At 52.6% G+C, this 22,447-nt stretch overlaps 14 protein-coding genes across 14 annotated transcripts in view; 7 read left to right on the plus strand and 7 right to left on the minus strand.

The window, feature by feature from the left end:
• Positions 1 to 1,322, minus strand: part of Malapachy_3686 (putative aspartyl protease) — a gene marked incomplete at both ends in the record, with an annotated part of 1,699 nt that extends 377 nt beyond the window's left edge. The window contains 2 exons of the mRNA XM_018138148.1: positions 1 to 6; positions 50 to 1,322. The exon at positions 1 to 6 is cut by the window's left edge and continues 377 nt beyond it. Coding sequence (XP_017993596.1) covers positions 1 to 6; positions 50 to 1,322 — 1,279 coding nt within the window. The remainder of the gene's footprint in view (positions 7 to 49) is intronic.
• A 930-nt stretch (positions 1,323 to 2,252) lies between these two features.
• On the plus strand, positions 2,253 to 2,784 carry Malapachy_3674 (prephenate dehydratase; the record flags this gene model as incomplete). The annotated part of the gene is made up of 2 exons (XM_018138136.1): positions 2,253 to 2,331; positions 2,357 to 2,784. 2 exons carry the CDS (start codon positions 2,253 to 2,255, stop codon positions 2,782 to 2,784), a joined length of 507 nt encoding a protein of 168 aa, XP_017993555.1.
• A 403-nt stretch (positions 2,785 to 3,187) lies between these two features.
• Positions 3,188 to 4,027, plus strand: Malapachy_3602 (isopentenyl-diphosphate delta-isomerase; the record flags this gene model as incomplete). The annotated part of the gene is made up of 4 exons (XM_018138067.1): positions 3,188 to 3,338; positions 3,370 to 3,696; positions 3,728 to 3,844; positions 3,876 to 4,027. 4 exons carry the CDS (start codon positions 3,188 to 3,190, stop codon positions 4,025 to 4,027), a joined length of 747 nt encoding a protein of 248 aa, XP_017993954.1.
• A 19-nt stretch (positions 4,028 to 4,046) lies between these two features.
• Positions 4,047 to 4,521, minus strand: Malapachy_3654 (peptidyl-prolyl cis-trans isomerase e; the record flags this gene model as incomplete). Its single annotated transcript, XM_018138117.1, has 5 exons — positions 4,047 to 4,112; positions 4,138 to 4,215; positions 4,241 to 4,335; positions 4,363 to 4,461; positions 4,497 to 4,521. 5 exons carry the CDS (start codon positions 4,519 to 4,521, stop codon positions 4,047 to 4,049), a joined length of 363 nt encoding a protein of 120 aa, XP_017994202.1.
• Positions 4,522 to 4,603: 82 nt separating this feature from the next.
• Malapachy_3658 (pseudouridine synthase) lies at positions 4,604 to 8,020 on the plus strand (the record flags this gene model as incomplete). The annotated part of the gene is made up of 5 exons (XM_018138120.1): positions 4,604 to 5,086; positions 5,113 to 5,252; positions 5,278 to 6,085; positions 6,113 to 6,189; positions 6,220 to 8,020. 5 exons carry the CDS (start codon positions 4,604 to 4,606, stop codon positions 8,018 to 8,020), a joined length of 3,309 nt encoding a protein of 1,102 aa, XP_017994205.1.
• Positions 8,021 to 8,132: 112 nt separating this feature from the next.
• On the plus strand, positions 8,133 to 9,395 carry Malapachy_3611 (mitochondrial carrier family protein; the record flags this gene model as incomplete). The annotated part of the gene is made up of 2 exons (XM_018138076.1): positions 8,133 to 8,247; positions 8,275 to 9,395. The coding sequence occupies 2 exons, from the start codon at positions 8,133 to 8,135 to the stop codon at positions 9,393 to 9,395; spliced, it is 1,236 nt and encodes a 411-aa protein (XP_017993527.1).
• A 64-nt stretch (positions 9,396 to 9,459) lies between these two features.
• Positions 9,460 to 12,140, minus strand: Malapachy_3628 (pho91-similarity to pho87p and pho90p; the record flags this gene model as incomplete). Its single annotated transcript, XM_018138093.1, has 3 exons — positions 9,460 to 12,013; positions 12,045 to 12,099; positions 12,134 to 12,140. The coding sequence occupies 3 exons, from the start codon at positions 12,138 to 12,140 to the stop codon at positions 9,460 to 9,462; spliced, it is 2,616 nt and encodes an 871-aa protein (XP_017993822.1).
• Positions 12,141 to 12,297: 157 nt separating this feature from the next.
• Positions 12,298 to 14,248, plus strand: Malapachy_3596 (sac6-actin filament bundling fimbrin; the record flags this gene model as incomplete). Its single annotated transcript, XM_018138062.1, has 4 exons — positions 12,298 to 12,335; positions 12,365 to 12,560; positions 12,590 to 14,189; positions 14,226 to 14,248. The coding sequence occupies 4 exons, from the start codon at positions 12,298 to 12,300 to the stop codon at positions 14,246 to 14,248; spliced, it is 1,857 nt and encodes a 618-aa protein (XP_017994025.1).
• A 258-nt stretch (positions 14,249 to 14,506) lies between these two features.
• Malapachy_3636 (dbp3- rna helicase required for pre-rrna processing) lies at positions 14,507 to 16,167 on the minus strand (the record flags this gene model as incomplete). The annotated part of the gene is made up of 3 exons (XM_018138101.1): positions 14,507 to 14,568; positions 14,605 to 15,910; positions 15,937 to 16,167. The coding sequence occupies 3 exons, from the start codon at positions 16,165 to 16,167 to the stop codon at positions 14,507 to 14,509; spliced, it is 1,599 nt and encodes a 532-aa protein (XP_017994106.1).
• Positions 16,168 to 16,298: 131 nt separating this feature from the next.
• On the plus strand, positions 16,299 to 17,583 carry Malapachy_3668 (wd40 repeat-like protein; the record flags this gene model as incomplete). The annotated part of the gene is made up of 2 exons (XM_018138130.1): positions 16,299 to 16,636; positions 16,668 to 17,583. 2 exons carry the CDS (start codon positions 16,299 to 16,301, stop codon positions 17,581 to 17,583), a joined length of 1,254 nt encoding a protein of 417 aa, XP_017993485.1.
• Positions 17,584 to 17,595: 12 nt separating this feature from the next.
• Positions 17,596 to 18,792, minus strand: Malapachy_3635 (branched-chain-amino-acid aminotransferase; the record flags this gene model as incomplete). Its single annotated transcript, XM_018138100.1, has 1 exon — positions 17,596 to 18,792. One exon carries the CDS (start codon positions 18,790 to 18,792, stop codon positions 17,596 to 17,598), a length of 1,197 nt encoding a protein of 398 aa, XP_017994107.1.
• A 145-nt stretch (positions 18,793 to 18,937) lies between these two features.
• On the minus strand, positions 18,938 to 20,351 carry Malapachy_3690 (hypothetical protein; the record flags this gene model as incomplete). Its single annotated transcript, XM_018138152.1, has 4 exons — positions 18,938 to 19,919; positions 19,945 to 20,232; positions 20,258 to 20,276; positions 20,306 to 20,351. The coding sequence occupies 4 exons, from the start codon at positions 20,349 to 20,351 to the stop codon at positions 18,938 to 18,940; spliced, it is 1,335 nt and encodes a 444-aa protein (XP_017993652.1).
• A 368-nt stretch (positions 20,352 to 20,719) lies between these two features.
• Malapachy_3603 (40s ribosomal protein s29-a) lies at positions 20,720 to 21,270 on the plus strand (the record flags this gene model as incomplete). The annotated part of the gene is made up of 4 exons (XM_018138068.1): positions 20,720 to 20,752; positions 20,804 to 20,832; positions 21,121 to 21,220; positions 21,262 to 21,270. The coding sequence occupies 4 exons, from the start codon at positions 20,720 to 20,722 to the stop codon at positions 21,268 to 21,270; spliced, it is 171 nt and encodes a 56-aa protein (XP_017993929.1).
• Positions 21,271 to 21,426: 156 nt separating this feature from the next.
• Malapachy_3696 (hypothetical protein) lies at positions 21,427 to 21,858 on the minus strand (the record flags this gene model as incomplete). Its single annotated transcript, XM_018138158.1, has 1 exon — positions 21,427 to 21,858. The coding sequence occupies one exon, from the start codon at positions 21,856 to 21,858 to the stop codon at positions 21,427 to 21,429; it is 432 nt and encodes a 143-aa protein (XP_017993650.1).
• Between the last annotated feature and the right edge of the window lie 589 nt (positions 21,859 to 22,447).

Raw genomic sequence — 22,447 nt, forward strand, 5'->3', positions numbered from 1 at the left:
CCCTTGCTGGGACCGTCGCCGCCCTTACTGGGGTCATTGCCGCCCTTACTGGGGTCGTCACCACCTTTACCTGGACCGTCGCCGCCCTTGCTCGGGTCAGAGTCGCTGTCGCCACCGCTAGAGGAGCTACTGTTGCCAGACTGCTTGGCAAAGCCAATGCGGTTCTTTTCCATATCAAACACCACCGATGTCGCCATGAAGAACGAGTCACCCACAATCCAAGCATCCATAGGCAAGCCACTCTGACCGACCACAGTGAAGACACATTTACCCTGCTGCTTACCATAACGAGTCTGGTCACGACCCAACTGGAACTGCTTACCACTCACAGTGAACGTCAATTTCGGCGTCCTGCTGCAGTCAAACAGCGCAAACAGCTGGTCGCCCTGCGAGAACGGCGTGAGTTCAGGCGATTGCGAGAACAGACGGCGAACCTGGTCCATCGGACCCGAAATGATGGTTGAACCCGTATCCCAGATCGCCTTGATCTTTTGTCCATTCACTTCAGCGTCAGTGAGCCAGAAGCCTTGTCCCGGGTCCACATTGGCCCACGTCAACGAGTCGCTGAACTTCGACTTGTCCACACCGCCAAGGTGCAACGACGAGCCAGAGCCGGCCTTGATGGTGAACTGGAACACACCCTGCGCCACCTTCTTCTGCTTCATGAGCGACACAAAGAAAGGCGGGTTCTCCTTCGGGAACGCCTGGATGGCCGGGAACGCCATACCCGAAATACCCTGGTTGGGGTCTTCACCACGCAGAAATTCTACATCGGAGCGACCGATGGCGACATTCTCAGCACTAAGGCCACCAATAGAGAACTTGTCTGTGAAGATTGTACCGGTTGCCTTGGTTCCGTCACCATACGCTGTCTGGAACGGCTTGTGCGTGTTCTTCGACGACTGGGACTTGTGCGGGTCATAGGCAGTCGGGTTCACAAGCGTGTCCGCAGAACCTGTATCAAAGTCCACGTACATTTTTTGGCCACCGAATTCCACCTGACCAGCCCACATGAGCCCCTTGTTGATATCCTTTAGCTCAATTTCGCCAGATTGATCGCCACGCTTGTCCAGCAACCCTTTGACATGGCGGAACAGGGGATGATGATCACCTGTGTTATTACGGAAGTTTTCCAACGAAACGGCCAGCCTCTTGTTGATATACTTCAGGTGCTTCTTCAACCCCTCGATATCAAGCTCATCGTTTTTGGCGATCAGCGTGTGCCGACGTTCCAAAGAAATAGGCTGTGGGCTAACGCGGCCAGCTGCCACATAACCAGATGCAATAGCTAGCCCAAGAGCGACTTGAAGTGGGATCTGCATAGCCAAAAGCCAAGCAAGAAGCTTCTTGAAGGAGTGAGGTAGTGGTTCTCATGCTCGAGATACCTAGGTTTATATGCCTTCGAGATGAATGTAGGGACGAAGCGCGCGCGCACGTTTCAAGTCAAAGCGTCACAACCCTGCATGGCGGCGGTGCTATTGAATGAGTGTTTCTGAGCTATTGTACGGTTTGTCATGATCTCATCAGGATGGTAGACTTTTGTAACCGTGGTGCTTTGACTCCTTCTCATTTACCTGTCGCCAATCATGGCTAGTGTCTGGGGAACATGCTTACCTAAGGATCTCGACATGCCTGAATCACACTTGTGCCATGCATTACAGCAGCCCTCTTTCGTCTGCAGCATCACTACAATCGTCTGTGCATTAGGGACATAAAGCCATGATACCAAATCAGGGACATGCCGACGTAAAATTATTTTTTTTAGGTCCTTTGGGGACATACTCGCACCAAGCGGCGACGAAATTTGACTCGAATCAGGAGGCTAGTGCCTCTCCTGCCGAATCCATTTGTCAAGCTGTGTCCGTTAGCGTTGAAAGGATACAGACAGGACAACCAACTATTGCCATTCTTCCTGTGGAAAATTCATACCTGGGTGTGGTCCAGGAATGCTTGGACTGTTTAGCTTCTCCCTCTCAATTTTCACCCAAGGGGCTTACTATTGTCGATGAAGTCGATATTGCCGTGGCACATGCCCTTATTGTGACGCCAGAAGCAGTCGCCATGGAAGATCCTTACTCACATATCCAAGAAGTATGCAGTCACCCTCAGGTAAGCTATTTCAGTATTAACTCTTTCAGGCCTTAGGACAATGTGCACAATTTCTTGATCAGCATATACCACATGCCAAGCGCATCGAACTGCATTCTACTGCTGAAGCTGTACAAAAGCTGTCTATGTCCCAGCAGTCCACTATGGCTGCCATAGGCTCTGAAATTTCTGCCGACCTTTTCCATTTGCCTATTCTGGCACGGAGTATCCAGGCGTTACGAGGTATGTATTAGGCATCTAACTGTAGACAATGTAACTCGGTTTATTGTGGCTGCTGGGCCCTACAATGATACCCAAGTGCAGGCATTCTTGGCACATCTCCATTCTGCATCGAACCCCACATCCGGTCGCATGCGTGCTCTCTTTCGAGTTCAAGTGCCTGTGGAGTCTTATCCTGACATAGAAGCTGCCTGTGCTACTTTCACACAAGTGTTATCGCAGGGATCGTCGTTACCTTGGACGCTCTATGGGAAAGTCCATTATCGTGACCCTTCGTTTGGGTCGACGTTTTCAGGTCAAACATTTGCCTTTGAGATGGAATCCCCTCCCATGTCGTGTACATATGAAGCCTTCGACATGTCCGAGGCCCCTCTGCATGCACTGCGTGCGGCATTGAATGTGCCAGGCGACTCTACGCTTGAGTGCCTCGGTCTTTGGCCAGTGCCTCCCTTGTAGAAAAGAATGAGATTGGGTTTCCCTATGTTTTATCCTACCATTCTCTCGAATACATAATTGACTGCATGGTTAGCATTTGCTTCGACAAAGAAAAAAAGAGGCAAGCACTCAGGTAGAGCTAATAACTTCCAGGTCTTTCGCACAATGGGTCTCGAGTCCACTGTACTCCCTAAGTATAGGTATACAACTTTTTCATCTTTGTGCTGCTCATTCTGGTCCAAATACATACCCACTAGTGGTTCTCCGCGTACACGCGCAGCTACCGTCACATCGAAGGAATGGAGAGTGATGTTGTTGCCAACCTTTTTGTCCTCCACCACGTCGCACATCACGTGGATGTGCACACGCGCGGTGGAATCCTTGGCTCGGGTTTGTACCACAACGTAGCATCGCACGTGTCACTATGGCTGCAGTCCCTGCCAACTCATCGAGTGCTCAAGGTCTCGATGCCTCGCTTGCTGGTCATGATGAGGAGCAAATTCGACTGATGGAGGAGCGCTGCATTGTGACGGACAATGACGATAATATGCTCCGTGACGGTAGCAAGAAGGAGTGTATGTATTTTTGAGTGTGCTCATGTCGCAGGCCACCTTATGGCCAACATTGAAAAGGGCCTCTTGCACCGTGCCTTCTCCGTGTTTTTGTTTGACCCTAGCACGGGCAAGTTGCTTCTTCAGAAGCGCGCGCCTGAAAAAATCACCTTCCCTAATATGTGGACCAACACCTGTTGCTCGCATCCTCTGGCCATCCAGTCGGAGATGCATGGCCGTGAAGGTGCAAAGAAGGCGGCGCAGCGTAAGATGGAGCACGAGCTGGGTATTCCAGCTGATCAAGTGCCTCTGGACAAGTTCCAGTTCCTGACTCGTATTCATTACTTGGCTCCTGGTGATGGCCCATGGGGCGAGCATGAGAGTAGGTATTCCACGTTACACTAACAGTCTAGTCGACTACATCTTTTTCATTACCGCCGAGACGACGTTGAAGCTCAATGAAAATGAAGTGTGTGACACTAAGTGGGTGTCGATGGACGAGCTGAAGCAGCTCATGACGGAACTGGATCGTACGTGGTGGTATGATGATTAACAGTCTAGCGAGTTCATTCACACCTTGGTTCAAATTGATTGTGAAAGCATTCCTATTCCCCCTTTGGCAAGACCTCCTGGATCGCAAGGATGCGGCGACGGGCCACGTCAATGCTCTCGATCTGGCCGACCATGCGAATGACACTATTCACCGGTTGTAGACGACCTGTATAAATAATCTTAAAGCGAGTCCTCTCCCGCCTGCGGGTCAGGTTGTGCCGCTGTGTTATGCACTTGGAGCCATGCCTGTGGTTAGCGCCGTAGCACGTACATCTGTCTCCCAAATAGGCCGTCGGGTATCGTTGGTCGAGATCTTTTGTGCCTTGGCGAAATTCACAGAAATCACATTCTGGCATTAGCATATCTGGACATACCCCATGAAACTCATTCAAATTCATGTTATCAATGGCATCTTCTGCATCTTCTTCCTCATTGTACGTGATAAAGGCGTAGCCTCGATGCTTTGTCGCTGCGGGTCAGTTGACGACGCACGTACGCTGATCCGTCTCTTTAGGGAGCTGCACATCACTGATATCGCCAAAGGTACCAAAGGAACTCAATAAAGTCTCTTCGTTGACCTGCTCAGCCAAACCGCCTACCAGAGTCAGTCGTCATGTCCCTTGTACGTACCGATATACACGGTCTTTTTGGACATGGTGGTGCGGCGAAAGGGGCATGTGGAGGAAAGAGGCACGTTTGTGGACGTGCCCTCTCTGTTCTCTACGACACTTTCATGCATGGCTGCGGGGAGGCGAGCCTTGGCGAAATGGTGTGAAGCGCAAGGCATATATATCGACCCACGGCTTGATATTGTGAATGTATCGGATACAGATACCGAGTGGGCATCCTCTCCTGGCAGTATGGCTGTGACGGCATGTCGACCCATTCCTGCAGGCGATGTGGTGGTACGCATCCCATGTCACGCTCTACTCTGTGCCCGTACCAGCGCCTTGCATGCGTACCCAGCCTTTCAGCAACTGCTATCGTCCGAGAAACTCTCGCTGTGTTTAGCGTTGTGTGTCTTGTACGAGCAATCCCTTGGCGCCCAATCGTACTTTGCGCCGTATGTCCACAGTTTCTCGCCTGTATCTCTGCCGTTTCAATGGACGTCTGCGTGGGCGGGGAATGTATGGTTCCGAGGCACGGAGGCATCGCGCCTTGTGAAGCGGCGCGAGTATGCATGGCACCAAGGGTCCGGCGCAACGCCAGGCATGTGCTATGTAAGTACCGTGGGCACTGACCCAAGTCGGAGCTTCAATCTTTTTGGGACCGCGTAGGCCATGCCTGCCTGCAGCGCGTTGCAGCGCGGCCATGGCGCTCTGCTGACTTTATCCAGGCGTATGCACATGTCTCCAGTCGCGCATTTGTGATTGATACCTACCATGCGTACGTCGATCGATGCTAACCGCAGGCTTTGCATGGTGCCTGTAGCCGACCTATTTAATCACTCGGCCGTGAATACGGTGCAAGTGGAATCGGATATGGATGTGTGCATGACATGCGGCTCAAGCGAGCATACACGCGCAGGTCATACTGATACAGCCCACGCACGACAAACCGTGGACCTTGTCTGTGTTGACACTATGGAAGCGGGGGACGAAGCGTTCAACTCCTACGGTGAGCTGGGCAATGCTGAGCTGCTATGTCAGTACGGCTTTGTGCTCGAAACGAAGAGTGGCTGGGAGCGATGCAGCTGGGATCCAAGGGATCCTACGGAGCAGGCTGAACTTGTCCAAGCCTTGGGCCTGCCCACCTCGACGATTTGGCGCCAATGCGAGCGACTGGAGCCGGCTGAGCTGGCCGATGCCCAACGTGCTCAGAGCGACGATGGGCTTCCGCCTGCCCTTCTCGATGCGCATGGGCATGTGCTGTACGATTTCGCGCCTGTGTCTCATGTGCATGTATCCGATACCCAGTCCCCATTCTTCGTGGATGCTATGGGCCGCGTAAGTTGGCCCCTTTGGCGTTTGTGCCTGGGCTTGGCGCTGTGCCCAGACACGTACGCCGAAGAGATTGTGTCCCAGGTTCTTCTGGTACTACATACCTCCGAGGATGTGCCTTGTCTCGAGCAGTCGCTTGCATGGTGGATGCGCGACCCATCGTCCCCTCTGGACCAGCGTGTCCAGCGAGCCTTGGCCATGATTGCACGATTGTGCGAAGCTCGCTTGCAAGGCTTGTACATTTCGTCGCACGAAGACGAAGCCAATGCTTTATGGCAGGTACGTCTTCCCCTTCTTCTCACCTAGTCCGATACCCCCGCACTACGTAGTGTTCTGCAGCATGCCTGGCAGGATCTGGATCTCCTGCGTTCCTGCCTCGCACGGTATGCCATGCCCTCCACGTGATTCCGTAGCGCCACCACGACGCGCCCCTTTTTTCTTCGTGGCCATCGTTGGATGCGAGGCCTGGCTGTGCAGCTGTCACGGTCGCTTGTCATCCACGTACGTCAGCAGCATACCCTTCAGCAGCACGTCTTTATGAGCGCTCGCGAGCGATACGGCGATTGGAGTCGCAATCAGCTGTTGCGACGTATCGCGCAGCTTGAAGACCGAGCCGCGTCCCTGGGCCAGTCTGTGCCCCCACCAGAGGAGGTGTCGTCGTCATCCACGCCTGCGACTACCAAGAAACCGCGGCCATTCCATATGGAGGCGCAGCCATGCCGCAAAATCGCGTTGCGTTTTTGTTACGATGGCGGCTCGTACTCGGGCCTCGCAGCGCAAACGTCGCAGTCCACGCCATTGCCCACAGTCGAAGAGACGATATGGGATGCTCTATGTACCGCGCGCCTCGTCGACGCGACCAAAAGCATGGACGATGCGGGATGGAGTCGTTGTGGACGTACCGATGCTGGTGTTAGCGCTGCGGGGCAGGTCGTCGCGTTGTGGGTACGCAGTCGCTGTGTCGATGAGCGCGCATTGCGTGCGCATCCGGACGACACTGAGGCGCAGCCAACCGTTCTTCTTGGCCCTGACGACGAAGAGCTACCGTATGTCGCGACGCTCAATCGACTTCTGCCACCGACCATCCGAATTCAGGCATGGTCGCCTGTTCGTCCTTCCTTTTCTGCACGCTTTGACTGTGTCTATCGTCACTACAAGTACTTTTTCACGCTGGGCGCGCCACATACCCTTGCATGGCAGCCAGAGAGCGCGTCGCATTTCCAGGGACGCTTGGACGTAGAGCGCATGCGCGATGCGGCGGCTCGCTTGGTCGGCGAGCACGATTTCCGTAATCTGTGCAAGGTCGATGCGTCCAAGCAAATCACCAACTTTGTGCGCCGCATTGACGGCGCGACGATCGATCGTGTGGCTACAGGCTGGCGTACCGAACGTTCTGAGTTGCCGGAGATCAAGGCGGTGGACGAGCCTATATATGTGCTCAATCTACGTGGCTCTGCGTTCCTGTACCACCAAGTCCGAAATATCATGGCCGTGCTCTTCATGGTCGGTGCTGGCCTTGAAGAGCCAAGCATTGTCGATGCGTTGGTCAACGTACACACGGGCGCGGCAGCAGCTGATCGTATCCGGGCCCATGAATGGATCCAGGCGTTAGGTGATGCCTCGCATGCTCATACCCCTGACAAGCAGCGTATGCAGGCGTTGCCACCGTTGCCCGAGGACCTGCCTGTGATCGCGACCAAGCCAAGCTATGAGATGGCCGCGGACCGGCCGCTGATGCTATGGGAGTGTGGATTCCGTCCCGACCACCTTCAATGGCGGGCCAGTGCATATGCGGGGCCCATGCCGCCGTCCTCGGACGTACGTATCGACTATTCGCCTGGTGTGCGTGCTTCGGCGCAGTTGCATGCGATGTGGATGCGAGAGACCATTCATGCGGAGATGACGCGCCACTTTGTGCTCGCAAGCGGCTCCGCCGAAGCCACCGCGCTGCCCACGCAGACTTCGTTTGATGAAGCACGTACGCCTTTCCTGCCTACGCCTACCTCTGCCGAACACATCGCGCAGCGGGCTCATCTTGTGCCGCTCGGCAATGGCGCTGTACGGCCGACTACGCGCTACACGGCGCTAGTCTCACGTCCCCGCGACGTGTCTGCAGAAGAAAAGAACAAGAAATGGCGCGAAGGCAAAGGACAACGACGCGCCGAGCGCCGAGCGGCCGCGGCGCCTGGCTCTGCTTCCATAACCTCTTCGTAGCCACACGGCGTGCAGGCTCGCTGACTCAGCAGCGCGCCCCTTCGTGTATCGCAGCCGCCCCAGGTACCTACACCTATACCTCCACCACGGTGGCGCCACTCTGCTTGGGAGCATGACAGCAGCTCCGCCTGAGCGTGCTGGCTCCGAGACGTCGCTTCGGCGACCCATGTCTTTCTCTGACAAGGCCCTTGCGGCGATTTCCGGGTCTGTCTCTACCTCTTTGCTTAGTACGTACTTGATGTGCTTACCGCCAGTGACGCCCTTGGATGTCATCAAGACCCGTCTGCAAACGCAGTCGGCGGAGCAAGCGCAAGCTGCCTCGTATACCATCCGGAATGCCAACTTGGGCCCTGTGCGTGGCCCACCCTGCCCAAAGCATGCGACGGTGCCGCATCAGGTAGCAGGTTCGTCGATGTCTCTCACATGGGTACGCCCCATGCAGGCGTACACCATGCCCTATGCCATGGGCGAGTCAGCCGTCTGTATATACCCCAGCAAGTGCAGCATGGCCGAAGTGTGTGAGGCACAGGTGATTCTGCAAGAAGGGCGGATGACTGGGATCTTGGATGGGTTTGTAAAGATTGCCCGTGTTGAAGGCTGGCGAAGTTTGTGGCGTGGCTTGCTGCCTACCCTTGCGATGACCGTCCCATCCCAGGTGACATACATGTCCTGCTACGATGTCTTCCGACAATGGCTCCTTCGTGCCGAGCTGCGTGTGCCTGTGTGGTCCACGACACCGTCGTCCCGCTCTACGATTCAATTCACACCGACCCATATCCCGCTCCTGGCCGTCTCGTTGATGAGCGGTGCGATGGCGCGTGCCATCGCCGTCACCATAGTCACGCCCTTGGAATTGCTACGCACACGGCTTCAAGCATCCCATGCTCGTGCATCGCCTGTGTCCTCGGTCATTAAGCCCCTCTTTCATGAAGTGAAGCAGCGTGGCATTACTGTTTTATGGCGCGGCCTGAATGCCACGCTATGGCGCGACGTCCCCTTCTCTGCTATCTATTTCACAGGCTACGAGGGCGGAAAGGTGCTACTGACCGGCAGCGGCTTTGGCGAGAACAAAGCCTCGACGTTCTGGCACGAGTTCGGCACGTCGTTCCTGGCCGGCGCTGTCAGTGGCTGTGCCGCGGCTGTGGCGACGCATCCCTTTGACCTGATCAAAACGCGCTTGCAAGCGGACCATGGATCGGCCATGTCACCTGCACCCTCGCTCACAGAGGCATGGCGTGATATCGTCCGATCAGATGGCCTAGCTGGCCTTTTCCGCGGCTTGTCGCCTCGTCTCGCGAAAGCAGCGCCTGCATGTGGTGTGATGATCGGCTCCTTCGAGGTTGTGAGTCGGCTGCTCACGAGCTCGCATGCCTAACGCGTATCTATCCACACCGCGGTCTATACCCTGATGTCGTTGCTTTATCTATAGGCTCTCATTATCACAATCCAAGAACTAACATAATCACGTAACCAAGCGTCGCGATGATCATCGTCGCAATGATACTCGCAGGGATGCCAACACGCAAGAACGTCTTCACAGTGACGTACTTGTGGCCCACCTCGTCTTCCAAGTTGATCGCTGTCATGTTCGGGAAGCCACTGATCGGCAACCCCATCGCTGCACTCGAGACCAGCGCCGTGGCCATGATCAGCAGACGTGGATGGGGCTCGCTGAGACTCTCGCCCATCTGCGCTGCAATCGGGACTAAGAGGACCGCCGCAATCGTGTGTGAAATAAACGTCGCAACGACCAGGCCCACACTGAGCAAAATGACCAGAATCCAAAATAGCGGCAAACCTGTCACGAGGTTTTGCACCAACGCATCCAAGTTCTTCAGCAAGCCACTCGAGGCCACGCCCTTTCCGAGCGCTATACCGCCCATAGCCAGGAACACAATCGTCCACAAAAAGTTGTTGAAATCTTCCTTGGTCAAAATACCCGTACCAAAGAAGAGGACTAGCGGGACCACGGCCGTGACCGCCATATCACCGACGATGCCCTGGATCTGCCGCTGGAAACACCAAAGGACAATCGTCCCGATACACACCGCCGAAATGAACCACTGCTTGCGCGTGAACGGCTCGTTGGTCTCAGGCAATCGCTTGATCGTCACCCCACGGCCAGTGCCAAAGGTCCACAGAAGCAGCAGCCACAACGCCATAAGCGTAATGCCACTCACAGGAATCGTAATGGCGAACCACTGCAGCCAGCCCAAAGGCTCCGGCATGTACTGCAGGGCAATGAGGTTCTGGGGCGAGGCAATCGGCGACGTCTGACCACCTACATTCGAAGCCAATGCAATGCCCATCACCATGCTCGCCGCATACGTCGAGCGAGGCGGCAAGTTGCGCAAAATCGGCTGCACCAACGAGAACATCAAGACCGGGGCGGCGACGTTCGAGATCCACATACTCGCAAAGCACGCGACCACCATATGCGCCAGCAACACAAAGCTGGGCCGTGTGCCAGCCAAGTGGAGAACTCGCGTCGCAAGCACTTTGTCGATACCGTACTTGGACAGCGCCGCAGCGAGCGTAAAGCCACCCAGCAGCAGCAGCACATTGGGCGCGAACATTTGCTGGAAAATCCACTTGCTCGCTTCCGGCGCGGTAAGACGCCGTCCCTCGCCCTCGCCTTCTCGCGCGACACGCAGCGTGACGATGAGCAGCGGCACCAGCAGCGACGTGACAAAGAGCTCCACGACTTCTGTGACCCAGAAGCATGTGCACAGTACCAGCATGGCAAAGCAGTTCTGCACTTCCACTTCCTCAAAGATACGTAGCGCAGGAAGTTTGAGCAGCAGCACAAACACCAGCAGCGAGAAGAACATCTGCACCGTCCCCATGGTCATAAACGGTGGCAGAACAATGTTGCCGAAGGGCGTGTGTACGACTGTCGGCTCCTTGGGCTCCTCATCCAACAGGTTGGTCGCACCCGCGCCCATAATACCCTTTTCTAACGAGGCAGCTTGAGCTCGACGCTCAATGTTGATCATCTCACGCCACACCGTGTTGCGGTGCCACACCACCTCTTCACGCAATTGCATACGTAGCTGCTGGTGTGCTAACTCGACATCATTGTGTGTGGCCACATGAGCATACATGTCGACGACCAATTTTACCTGGTCGCTCAGCAACTGGTTGGCTTGCGGCTGGAACGGGTACTTGACCTTGACGACCTCTTCCAGATAACGGTCCTTCAGATTACGTCCCGTAATTTTGTCGTACTTTTTCAAAATCTTCTTCATACCTGTCAGGTTGAGATTCGCATACTGCAGCAGCTCGTTCAAGGTAATGTAAATCTCCATCAGCTTGCGCTTCAATGTAATGCGCATATCGATCGCATAGTCGTCTTGAGCACTCCACACATTGGGAGCGAGGCCATCGTCTTGCTGACTCCCCTCTTCGCCGCCGGATATACCACCAAAGCCCGAGCTGCCTGGGCTCTGCGACATTTGGCGGCGTGCTCTGTGGAACGACCCTCGTCGTCCAAATGTGTTGATCCATCGCTTGTGCACCGGCAAGGGATCTCCTTTCCCTTGATTCACATTCGAACTCGTCTCTGTGTCGCTGATGGAAGTGTGAGACATACGGCGCTTCGGGTGGTACCAAGCGGGCGCTCGCCATTGCGGGTTCAGGTGCGTTTGGGGCCCACTGGCCTCATCCCCTTCTTCGCCATTGGATACATCCGCATCCAGCTCATCGCCTGAGCCCACATCGTACTCTTCTTCGGCGAGTTGGATATGCTCCTGCACCATGCGGACTTCCGTACACAGGTCCCTTTCCTTCTCGCAATAAAAGTCCACAATCTTTCGCAGCTCCTTGTCCAAGTGAGGAATAAACTGACGATCAAAGTCAGACGGATCCGACTGCAAGAGCGTCTCAGACTCATTTTCTAAGTGTCCTGGAGCATGCAAAATACCTTGCTCCGGATCATTCGCAGCATACTGTGCTCGTTCGAGCGAGTAAACAATTTTCTTCAGGTGCTGATAACTATACCGTTAGCTCTCCACGCAACACATACTTGATATAGTGGTCCACCCAGTCAGGGACACTATTCAGCTGTAAGCTGTGAGAGACTGAAACATGAGTTCTCGCACAAGTCCAACATACACTTCATCTCCCCGAATCACTACGATCGCCTCGGGTTGATGCGCCGTGCGCCGAGGATCGTGGACCTGGCGTGCACGCGTGCACGCAGCCTGCATATCATCACGTGCGTGTGCCTACCCACCAACGGCTGTGTGAATCCCCACCGTCCGTGCGACAACGATATTATGGAGGCCATCAAGTTGCAGAGAAAGTATCCGGAATTGTATGTATGGCGCACGCACTGATGAAAAGCTCCCAAGAGGAGATGATGGCTATGATTGCCAAATTCAAGCAAATTGATGTAGACGACCGAGGAAGCCTGGACCGCCAGGTGGTTGTCAAAGAAGTTCAACAGCTTGAAAATGCATCCTATGACCAGGTGCGAGAGACGCTGAAGGATGTAAGCCTTGACGCCAGTGGCCGTGTAGAGCTGGAAGATTATGTGGATGTATGTATACGTGATCTCATTAACGTCAGCTCGTGTCTCGCATTCGCAAGGGTAGCAACGCTCAGGCTGGTGTGGTTTCCAAGGGCAAAGTCACTGTGAAGGGAAGCAATGCATCGACGCAACACACTATCAATGAAGATGAACGCACCGAATTCACTCGTCACATTAATATGAGCTTGGATGGAGATATGCACATTGGGTCTCGTCTCCCCGTCCCTACTGATACATTCCAGTTGTTTGACGAATGCCGTGATGGCTTGCTCCTTTGCAAACTCATCAACAGTGCTGTGCCAGACACCATCGATGAACGTGTGCTGAATGTAGGCAAGGCTGGCAAGGGGCCCAACGCTTTTCAGATGACGGAAAACAATAACATTGTCATCCAATCAGCCAAGGCCATTGGATGCAGCGTAGTGAACATCGGTGCGCAGGATATCACCGACGGTCGTGAGCATCTTATCCTTGGCCTAATCTGGCAGATTGTTCGGCGCGGTCTGCTCAGCAAAATTGACTTGACGCACCATCCTGAGCTGTACCGCCTGTTGGAAGAGGATGAAACGCTGGAAGCGTTCCTCAAACTGCCGCCGGACCAAATCTTGTTGCGTTGGTTCAACTACCATTTGAAGTCTGCGAACTGGAACCGTCGCGTATTTAACTTTTCTAAGGATGTCGCCGACGGTGAAAATTACACTATTCTCCTCTCCCAGATCAAGCCGGATGTTTGCGATCGCGCACCTTTGAAGGAACAAGATTTGATGACACGTGCAGAAATGGTACTGCAGCGCGCTGATGCAATCGGTTGCCGCAAGTACCTTACCCCTGGCTCCATGATCTCTGGCAACCCGAAATTGAACTTGGCGTTTGTGGCACACCTCTTCAACACCTGGCCTAGCTTGGAGCCTCTCGAAGAGGCGCCACCAATGGAGGTGGAAGAGTTCGATGCTGAAGGCGAGCGTGAAGCTCGCGTATTCACGCTTTGGCTCAACAGTCTTGACGTGCAGCCTGGCGTGTACAATCTGTTCGAAGACGTCAAGGACGGCAATATTCTATTGCAAGCCTTCGATAAGGTTCTTCCAGGCTCTGTCACATGGAAGAGGGTCTCAAAGCCGAGAGAAAATATGCCGCTTTCACGCTTTAAAATGGTCGAGAACACCAACTACGTGATTGATCTAGCCAAGGCGAATCATATGCACATCGTTGGTATCCAGGGCGCTGATATCACAGATGGTGCGAAGACATTGATTCTTGGTATCGTTTGGCAGATTATGCGTGTGAATGTTACGACTACCTTGCAAGGGCTTGGCAAGAGTGGCAAGTCTGTGTCAGACACGGAGATCCTCAACTGGGCAAATGCTCGTGTCAAAGCTGCTGGCAAGTCGTCTTCTATTCGTTCCTTCCGTGATCCATCTCTGTCCAATGCCAAATTTTTGCTGGACCTTCTGGATACTATACGTAAGGGTATTGTGGACTACTCTCTCGTGAAGAACGGTTCGGACGAGGAGGAGTGCAAGTTGAATGCCAAACTGGCTATTAGCATCGCACGCAAACTAGGTGCATTGATTTTCTTGGTACCAGAAGACATTGTGGAGCTACGCCAGCGTCTGATTCTGACGTTTGTGGCCAGTCTAAGTATGTTGAAACTGAGGCGAACTACTAACATGACAGTGTCGTTGGAGAGTACCTTGTAAACGATTTAGCGATATAGGTGTATATACGTGCCGTTACCACCAGAACTTGTCCCGGCTAGCTCAGTCGGTAGAGCGTCAGACTCTTAATAGAGTCTCTTCGGTTACGAAGAGTTATCTGAATGTCGTGGGTTCGAGCCCCACGTTGGGAGCTATTTTTTTTGTCGATTTTTAATTTGAATATCAATAAGCGTGCATTTGTTTACTCGCCATTGCGTATCTTTTACATAGATGCGAGCCCCTTCATTACACACTACGTATCTAATCGTCATCATCAAACGTAATCTTCTTGGCTTTTCCAGGAACAAGTTCATGATAATGATCTTGTGTGTTAGTGAGTATCTTCCCGCTGTACGTACCACCATAGCTTGAATGCGTCTTTCGCTTGATTGTCGTAGGGAAACGATCCATCTCTTTGGGAACAGGTTGGTCGGCATCTTTCAACACACGGATGAGTTCACCCGCATGCGCCTTGTCTTCATCTGTGAAGAATGTCAACGCCTTGCCTGTTTTACCACCACGACCGGTACGGCCAATACGGTGGATATAGTCCTCGATCGTCAGAGGGAACGTATAGTTGATAACATGTTCGACGTTCGGAATGTCCAAGCCACGAGCCGCAACATCTGTGGCTACCAAGAGCGGCGTCTCTGCTGTCTTGAATGCCTCCAGGCTTGCCATACGATCACGCTGACTCAAGTCGCCATGAATTCCTGACACCTGGTAGCCCCAACGACGCAGTGTATTTTCTACACGCTGCGCCTCTTTCTTGTATAGAGCAAAAATAAGGACCTTGTCTTTCGACTTGTGCGCATTGATCTCACGTAGAAAAGCATTCAAACGGCGCTCTTTCGCACGACCATCTTCCAACACTTCCACCGTTTGCGCCACCCGTCGGTTTGCACTAAGCTCATCGCTGCCCACGGTCACACGAACAGGTGAGCGCATAAAAGTCTCTGCAAGACCACGCACAGCTGGGGGCCATGTAGCGCTAAACATATTTGTGTGACGTCCAGCTTCATGCGACTTGGTCATTCCGATGATGGCACGGATATCAGGCTCGAAGCCCTTATCCAACATACGGTCCGCTTCATCCAGCGTCAAGTAGCTAACCTGGCTCAAATCTAGCGAGCCTTCGCGCGCCAAATCCAGCACACGACCTGGTGTGCCAACGGCAATGTGGATAGGAAGCGCATAGTTGTTCATCTCTCGAAGCTGCTCTCCTTTTGGAATACCACCATAGAGACAGAACACACCGTAGCCAAGTGGCTCACATACACGCGCCAAATTGTCTCGTGTCTGAATTGCCAGTTCACGCGTGGGTGCGACCACAAGAACTTGAATAACTCCTTTCTTCTTCTTCTTTTCCGGGTTGGTAATCACGTATTGAAGAGCAGGGATACCGAACGCCAACGTCTTTCCTGAACCCGTTTCGGCCACACCTACAATATCACGACCTTGCAAGAGGACTGGCCAGCAGCATGACTGAATCAATGTAGGCTTTGTGAAGCCTTCTTCGTCAAGACGAGCCTTCAAAGCGGCGTCAATTTTCCCATTCAACTCAGCAAAGGACAGCATCGGCCGGGGGGGCTTGTCATTTGACTCCTCAGGCATCTCAATCGTAATGTTATTTGATTCCATGAATTCACGCGCTTCTTTTGCAGACTAGAGTTAGTGCGACATATACATACCACGCCCGTCGAGGCAGCATCAGAAGGAGATGCAGGACCTTCTGATACCGAGGAAGGCTCTTCCTTCTTGTCCTTCTTCTCTTTTTTCTCCTTCTTGTCCTTCTTCTCTTTCTTGTCCTTCTTTGCTTCCTTGGATTCACTGGACTTCTTTACCTTTTTCTCCAGCTTCTCACTCTTAGATGACTCATGGTCACGCTCCTTACGCTTACTTGCTTTCTCCGATGCACCCATCCTGGCGTATAGGTGTAGGATAGACAACCTGGAGAGGCTGCTTGCGGCTGGTCAAGGCGTCGCCGAAAAAATTTGGCCAGCCATCACGTGCAATTTCATGGTTGACACTTCACGACGGCTCCCCGGCCGCCATGAACATTGCCCTGTCTTCAGATGCCCTGGATGTCTCGTTTCATCCAGGGGAGCAGGTGCATAAGATCGCTGTCGGGCTTATCAGTGGCAAGGTCCAGGTGTTTGATTACTCTGCGATGTTTAACGAGGATGGATCTTGCCAGTCGCCGCCTGAAGGCAAGCGCAAAAGCAAGCTGTACAAGCGGCTTTGGAGCGTTCGGCCCTCGCACAAAAGCTGTCGTGGTGTGGCATTCGATGCATCTGGTGATAAAATCTACTGTATTTTTAAAGACAAGTCTTTACTAGCTCTAGATGCTGCCACCGGGGAGGTCCTGGCGAAGTGGGCCAATGCGCATGAGTACGTCCTTGAATCGTCTAACGAAAATTAGCTCGGCTCCGTCTCGTGTCCTGCCTATTGATGATACCTTGGTTGCAACAGGAGATGATGATGGTATAGTACGGCTATGGGATCCTCGTTCACCGCCCTCGAATGGTGCAGAGGCCAAGCCTTTGCAATCCTATGATCACCACTCCGACTGGATTACCGATATGCTCTGGTGCCCCCATCTAGATGCCCCTAAGGAACGTAAGAAGGAGAAGGATGACTCTGCGAAACGGAAACGTGAGCCAGAGAGCGAGAGGAGTCGCTTGGTAGTGACCAGCGGCGATGGGACGCTGAGTGTGATTGATGTACGCACAGGCAAGAAGGGGGTGGAAGTTAGTGAAGATCAAGAGGATGAACTGCTTTCTATTGCCTCTATTAAAGGGGGCAAGAAGCTGGTCGTGGGTACGCAGCTTGGCATTTTATCGCTTTGGGCTCCTTCGCGTGGTCTTTTAGATCATGTCGACCGCTTCCCTGGGCACCCTGCCAGCGTCGATGCAATTTGCACGTTGGACGATGATACAGTGCTGACTGGCTCTTCAGATGGCCTTATTCGCGTTGTCCAACTGTTCCCTCATGAGCTGCTGGGGATTGTCGGCGATCACGATGGTATGCCTGTGGAGTGTATGAGGCGGAAAGGGAATTTGATTGCGAGTTTGGGTCATGGTAATGAATGTAAACTCACTGATCTCACGTCGCTTCTTGAAGGTGATGATGATGAGATCGATGAGGATGATCCACAAATCATTGACGGCGTTTCGAGTTCACATCTGGCAACGCGTAGTGCGGGAGTGAGTGATAATGAGAGTAGCGACAGCGATGCGCCTCGCGCGACCAAGCGACGCGCCAAAGGGAAGAATGCGATGGCAGCACCTACTGAGCCATCAACACAAGACCATGCAGATTTCTTTGCCGATTTATAGTTTCTATGACACTTATTCGTCGCTGATAGGAACAGACCACGAATGCGGGATCTTGCCCCATTGGATATCCGTGAGCTTCTTCAGCACAGCGCCAGCGACAACGCCAAAGCCGCTCTCTCCGACCGGCACGTTGATATCCTTCCCAAGGAAACCGACACGTTGCACAGGGCTCACGACGACGGCAGTACCAGCCCCGAACATCTCCACCAGGGTACCCTCCTCCGAGGCGTTAATAAGCTCTTGCATATTGATTTCACGCTCGTTGACCTGGATCTTCGGCACACCCTCAAGAGTATCCGAGCCGTTTTCATGGTGGTGCAAGAGCTCCAGAATCGAAGCGCGCGTCACACCCGGCAGAATCATGCCGTTCAACGGGGGTGTCACGACCTCCAAAACACCATCGTCCTTCTTCAATACGACAAACATGTTCATCGTACCGACCTCCGTGAGCCAGTGCTCCTTACCATAGAGCCAGAGGATCTGATCATAACCACGGCCAGCGGCAAGCTTCTGCGGAAGGACAGCAGGGCCATAGTTAGCACCCAGCTTAGCCTCACCAGTGCCACCTGGCCAAGCACGGACGTATTCAGGGTTCGCCTCCAGCGACACAGGCTTGACACCATTGGCATAGTACGGACCGACAGGCGACATAATCACAAAGAGCATAGCCTTGGTTGGCGCAGCTACACCCAGCGACTCCTGCGTACCGATCAACGTAGGTCGGATATACAGCGAATAACCAGGCTCAGACGGCACCCACTCCTGGTCGATCTCTAGCAGCTTCTTCAAGAGCTTGATCAGCTCCTCCCCGTCAAAGTTGGGAAGCGAGATACGCGTCGCACTGCGGTTCATACGCTCCATGTTCTTGTCTGGGCGGAACAAGCGGACCTTGCCGTTAGGGTCCCTGTACGCCTTCAGGCCCTCAAACAACGTAGGGGCATAGTGGAAAATGGTAGCACATGGGGCGAGAGTCAGAGGGCCATAAGGCTTAATCACCGGCTCCTCCCAACCGTGCTCCTTCGTCCAGTTAATCGAAAGCATGTGGTTTGTAAACGTTTTACCGAAGACAAGTTCCTTGGCTGGAGGGCAAGTACGCGGCTCAGGGTTCTCCTCAATCACCAACCGGCTTGCGTCAAGTGGCGAGACTTCCACCTTCTGGCGCTTAGCATCAGGTCCGCTAGAACTACCCATGGCAGCTGAACGTGACATCGTAGAGTACGAGAAAGATTGGGGCGTAATATAACTTAACGGCCGTCGTACTATCGGGCGCACGAAACAGAACTGCAGGAATACGGGGGGTCTCATTGGCTTAAAAACCCTACGGAAGGGGGATTTATATATATTCCATAGGTCCTCAATGAGTCACAAGAACATTATCACCAGTCATGAATTTCTGAATCGCCTCGATCATTTGATGTCCACAGGATGATTTTTGCCCCATGGAGGGCGTTAAAAGGCATTTTAGGGTATCTAAGTGAGTCAGGTCACGGTATGCGAGCAATTCCACTTGTGGCACACCTGCTTTTTGTAGCAATGCCTTGAGTAGTGTGGAATGACTAATAGGTACAAGCGTATCTTGTCCGCCATGAATCAGGAGGAATTTGGGTGGCAGAAACGCCGCGTCAAATGTGGACTCCGTGTGTGTCAAAATATGAGTAGGAGAATGGAGAAGGCACTGCGTAGTTTTAGGCCCTGCCCAACGCCGAAGCACGCTCAGGTGCTCAATGCCCAGCTTCGCTTCATGTAGGTATCCTTTCACCACATCACTCAGGCCAGCTATTAAAATCACACCAGCTAGGTTGGGCAGTCGAATTTGTGGTGCATAAATTTCTAGCTGGCGTAAATAGTTTTCAGTCTTAATACGCGTGGGATTCTCCTCATCGTCCGACTCCTCGTCAACCACCGTCTGGCTTAGCACCGCGGCTTCCTGAACCAATGTCAGTGTTATCAGCGCCGAGGACAGGCCAAAGCCCATAACATATATTCTCGAAGGGTCACCACCATAGCTTGATATATGTGCTCCCACCCAACTCAGCGCTAGGCGTAAATCCACCACAGACTGGCGGATCCGATCGTCCGGATAGTATGTGATCTCAGGAATGACCACACAAAACCCCAAATCTCGCATTCGCAAAGCCAATTGCAAGTAGGTTTGGCGGTGGCTTACAATATTTACAGGGAGAGTAGCCGTAGGTACAAACACAAGCACGGGGTGACCAGTGTTTAGCCCCAGCCCGGCTAAAGGACCTTGTTGGGATAGAATAGTAGTGGCTTTCTTTGGCAGGTAGACATCAAGTCGTTGATGTGAAAATGGGATTGAGTAGACGACCGTATCACTGCTGTTAAATGCCTAGTACGTACCAAATAGGCTTATTCTTAGCGGCCAGTGCCCGAATGCGACGGTACTGCATGTACCAGTCAATAACTACCCAAGTAAAGCCAGACAGCGCCCATGCATACATGAGCGAAGACTTCACGACCTTGAGACAGCGAACGGGCGATAGAGGGATAAAGGGTATATACTTTGCAATGCTGGGTGTGCCAATGACAGCATAGGGTGGTCGGTCTTGTTGTGCAAGTACTAGGTAAATGCACCATGTCAGAGAATATATAGCACCAATAAGAAAGAATGGGATGAAAGGAATTGCTCTGCTGTTAGGAGTACGACACGTACACTAAGCCGATGAAAGGTACTAAAGTTATTAGGGACTTGCATACGTACCAAAACAAGCCACTACAGCTGCTGGGGCGGCGAATATCAATACCATGGCAATAGGTATCATAATGCATAACGACACTATTAGTACAGGTTTATAAAGAGGCTGAAGCGCAGCTGACCCTTTCTTTGGATTTGATATTTTATGTAGTGTCCGCTTTGAGCCTTGATCACTCCATCTCCGTTGCGCCAAACTTCGATCTGTCATGGCCCATCCGTGTCGTACGGCAGCGTTCCGAGATAAGTTGATGGCTTCCCCACACTCCACTCCACATATGACATCATCCTGCATACAGCGATATCAACTAGCGACATGCCCATACACGTGATTTATTATACTTCTACACGTGATCTCACCCTTCCCTGCGCTGGTGTGTTCGATGCTCTGCGACGTATTTCGCCTCACCTTACACCAGCAAGATGGCTCACCAGAACGTGTGGTACTCGCACCCTGTACGTATTGCACTTAGTATACAAGAAAAGCAGATATACTAACACATACAGCGTAACTACGGTAAAGGCTCGCGTCGCTGGTATGTTTCTAATGATAAGGGATTTTGGATCTTCGTCGTGAGACCAAGCATGCAACATTTGGTTAAGGATGCGCCGTCATGACATTACATTCTTGACGCAGATGAACGGCATTACTCGAAGAGTTTATGACTGCTGACCATGACTATCTACTTTTTGTGAGACGTAAGATTTTCTTATTTGTCTTAGGATGTGATGCTTTCGATTCTCTTCCTACAAGGTTACATGCTTTCTCTCGACGAGTTTCGGAAACCCTTTATAACAATGAATCGTGGTACTAACTATTTCAGCCGCGTTTGTGGCAACCAGGGCGGTATTATCCGCAAGTACGGTATGGACATCTGCCGTCAGTGCTTCCGTGAGAAGGCTGCTGACATCGGCTTCACCAAGGTTTGTTTTACCATCTCTTTTCCAGTATGCTAACAGCAAAGTTCCGTTAAAATACCTCGGGCACTTTGTCCTATCGATTGTAAAAGAGACTTAAGGCACTTTTTTTCGGCGTGTCCCTACTCTCTAAAGCAACTGTACCGTAGTCTCGAGCGTATATTCGATGATGCCCCCAAAATGCATTGTGCTTAAAACCTATCTATAATTGATCAGGTCATCTTTGCGGTGGCCTCTTTGATCGGACGAATCCATCCACGCCTGGCCAAGGCACGGACTATACTCGGTGTGATCATTGCTGTCAAGCCTGCTCGGAAGGGGAGAAGGATGGTCTTGTGAATGGCATATGCTAGCACAAATTCGGTTGAAATACGTGCGAACAGCTGTTCCACATCATGAGATTTCTCCGGCTTCTCTTCAACGAACAGCTTCTTTACATAGTTCAAGATTGCGCTTTCTTGCTTCTCTTGGGGGTCCTCCTTCTTCAGTTTCTTCATGATAGGGCCAAGCCACTTGGACAGCAGGGCTTCAAGATCATCCACTTGTTCGCTTGCATAGAAGTGGATGGCAGCAAATGTTGCCATGCAGTCGATGAACGACAGGCCTGTATACACGCCCAATGCCCACCAGCCATAACGCTTCATGGTTGAGCGAAACCGGCCAAAGAAACCTTGTTTTTCCTTTGGTCCCTCTGAATTTCCATTCTCAGAACTCTTATGGGATGAAGCATTTGGTATGTGCGGAGCAGGTTGTCCCGAGCTGGATGAGTATGTTCGTTGCGCAGAGAGAGGAAGGCGATCCATCCTCCCATGGAAAAGTGGTGGTGTTGGCAAGCGGGTTGCACGGGATCCGAGCGTCAAAGGCGCAGCAACTTGGGGTACCATGTTCAAAGGCAAACCCCGAGTCATGAGAGCACGAACCATATTCGGACGTGCCAGCATTTTCGCAGTAGCACGCCGGTGTCAATAGTAGGGACGTATGGTCAATTAAAAGTACACGTGTCCCGGAAGAGAGGGCTCGTGCGTCGCTGACTAACACAGTGTAACATGCACTTTGGAAAAAGTCTTTCTATATAATATCGCAATAGATGTAACTACAGTTACTTAGAGTGATGGAAGGCTACTTCTTTCAAATTTTCCAAATCACCACTTTGCTCACACAGTTGATAGAATGAACTGGATAAGTTGGACAATAGAGAGGCAGGTGAGCCGAATTCGATAACCTTGCCTTGGC

Source organism: Malassezia pachydermatis (assembly GCF_001278385.1).
Source record: "Malassezia pachydermatis strain CBS 1879 chromosome Unknown scaffold1, whole genome shotgun sequence".
Classification (NCBI taxonomy): Eukaryota; Fungi; Basidiomycota; class Malasseziomycetes; order Malasseziales; family Malasseziaceae; genus Malassezia; species Malassezia pachydermatis.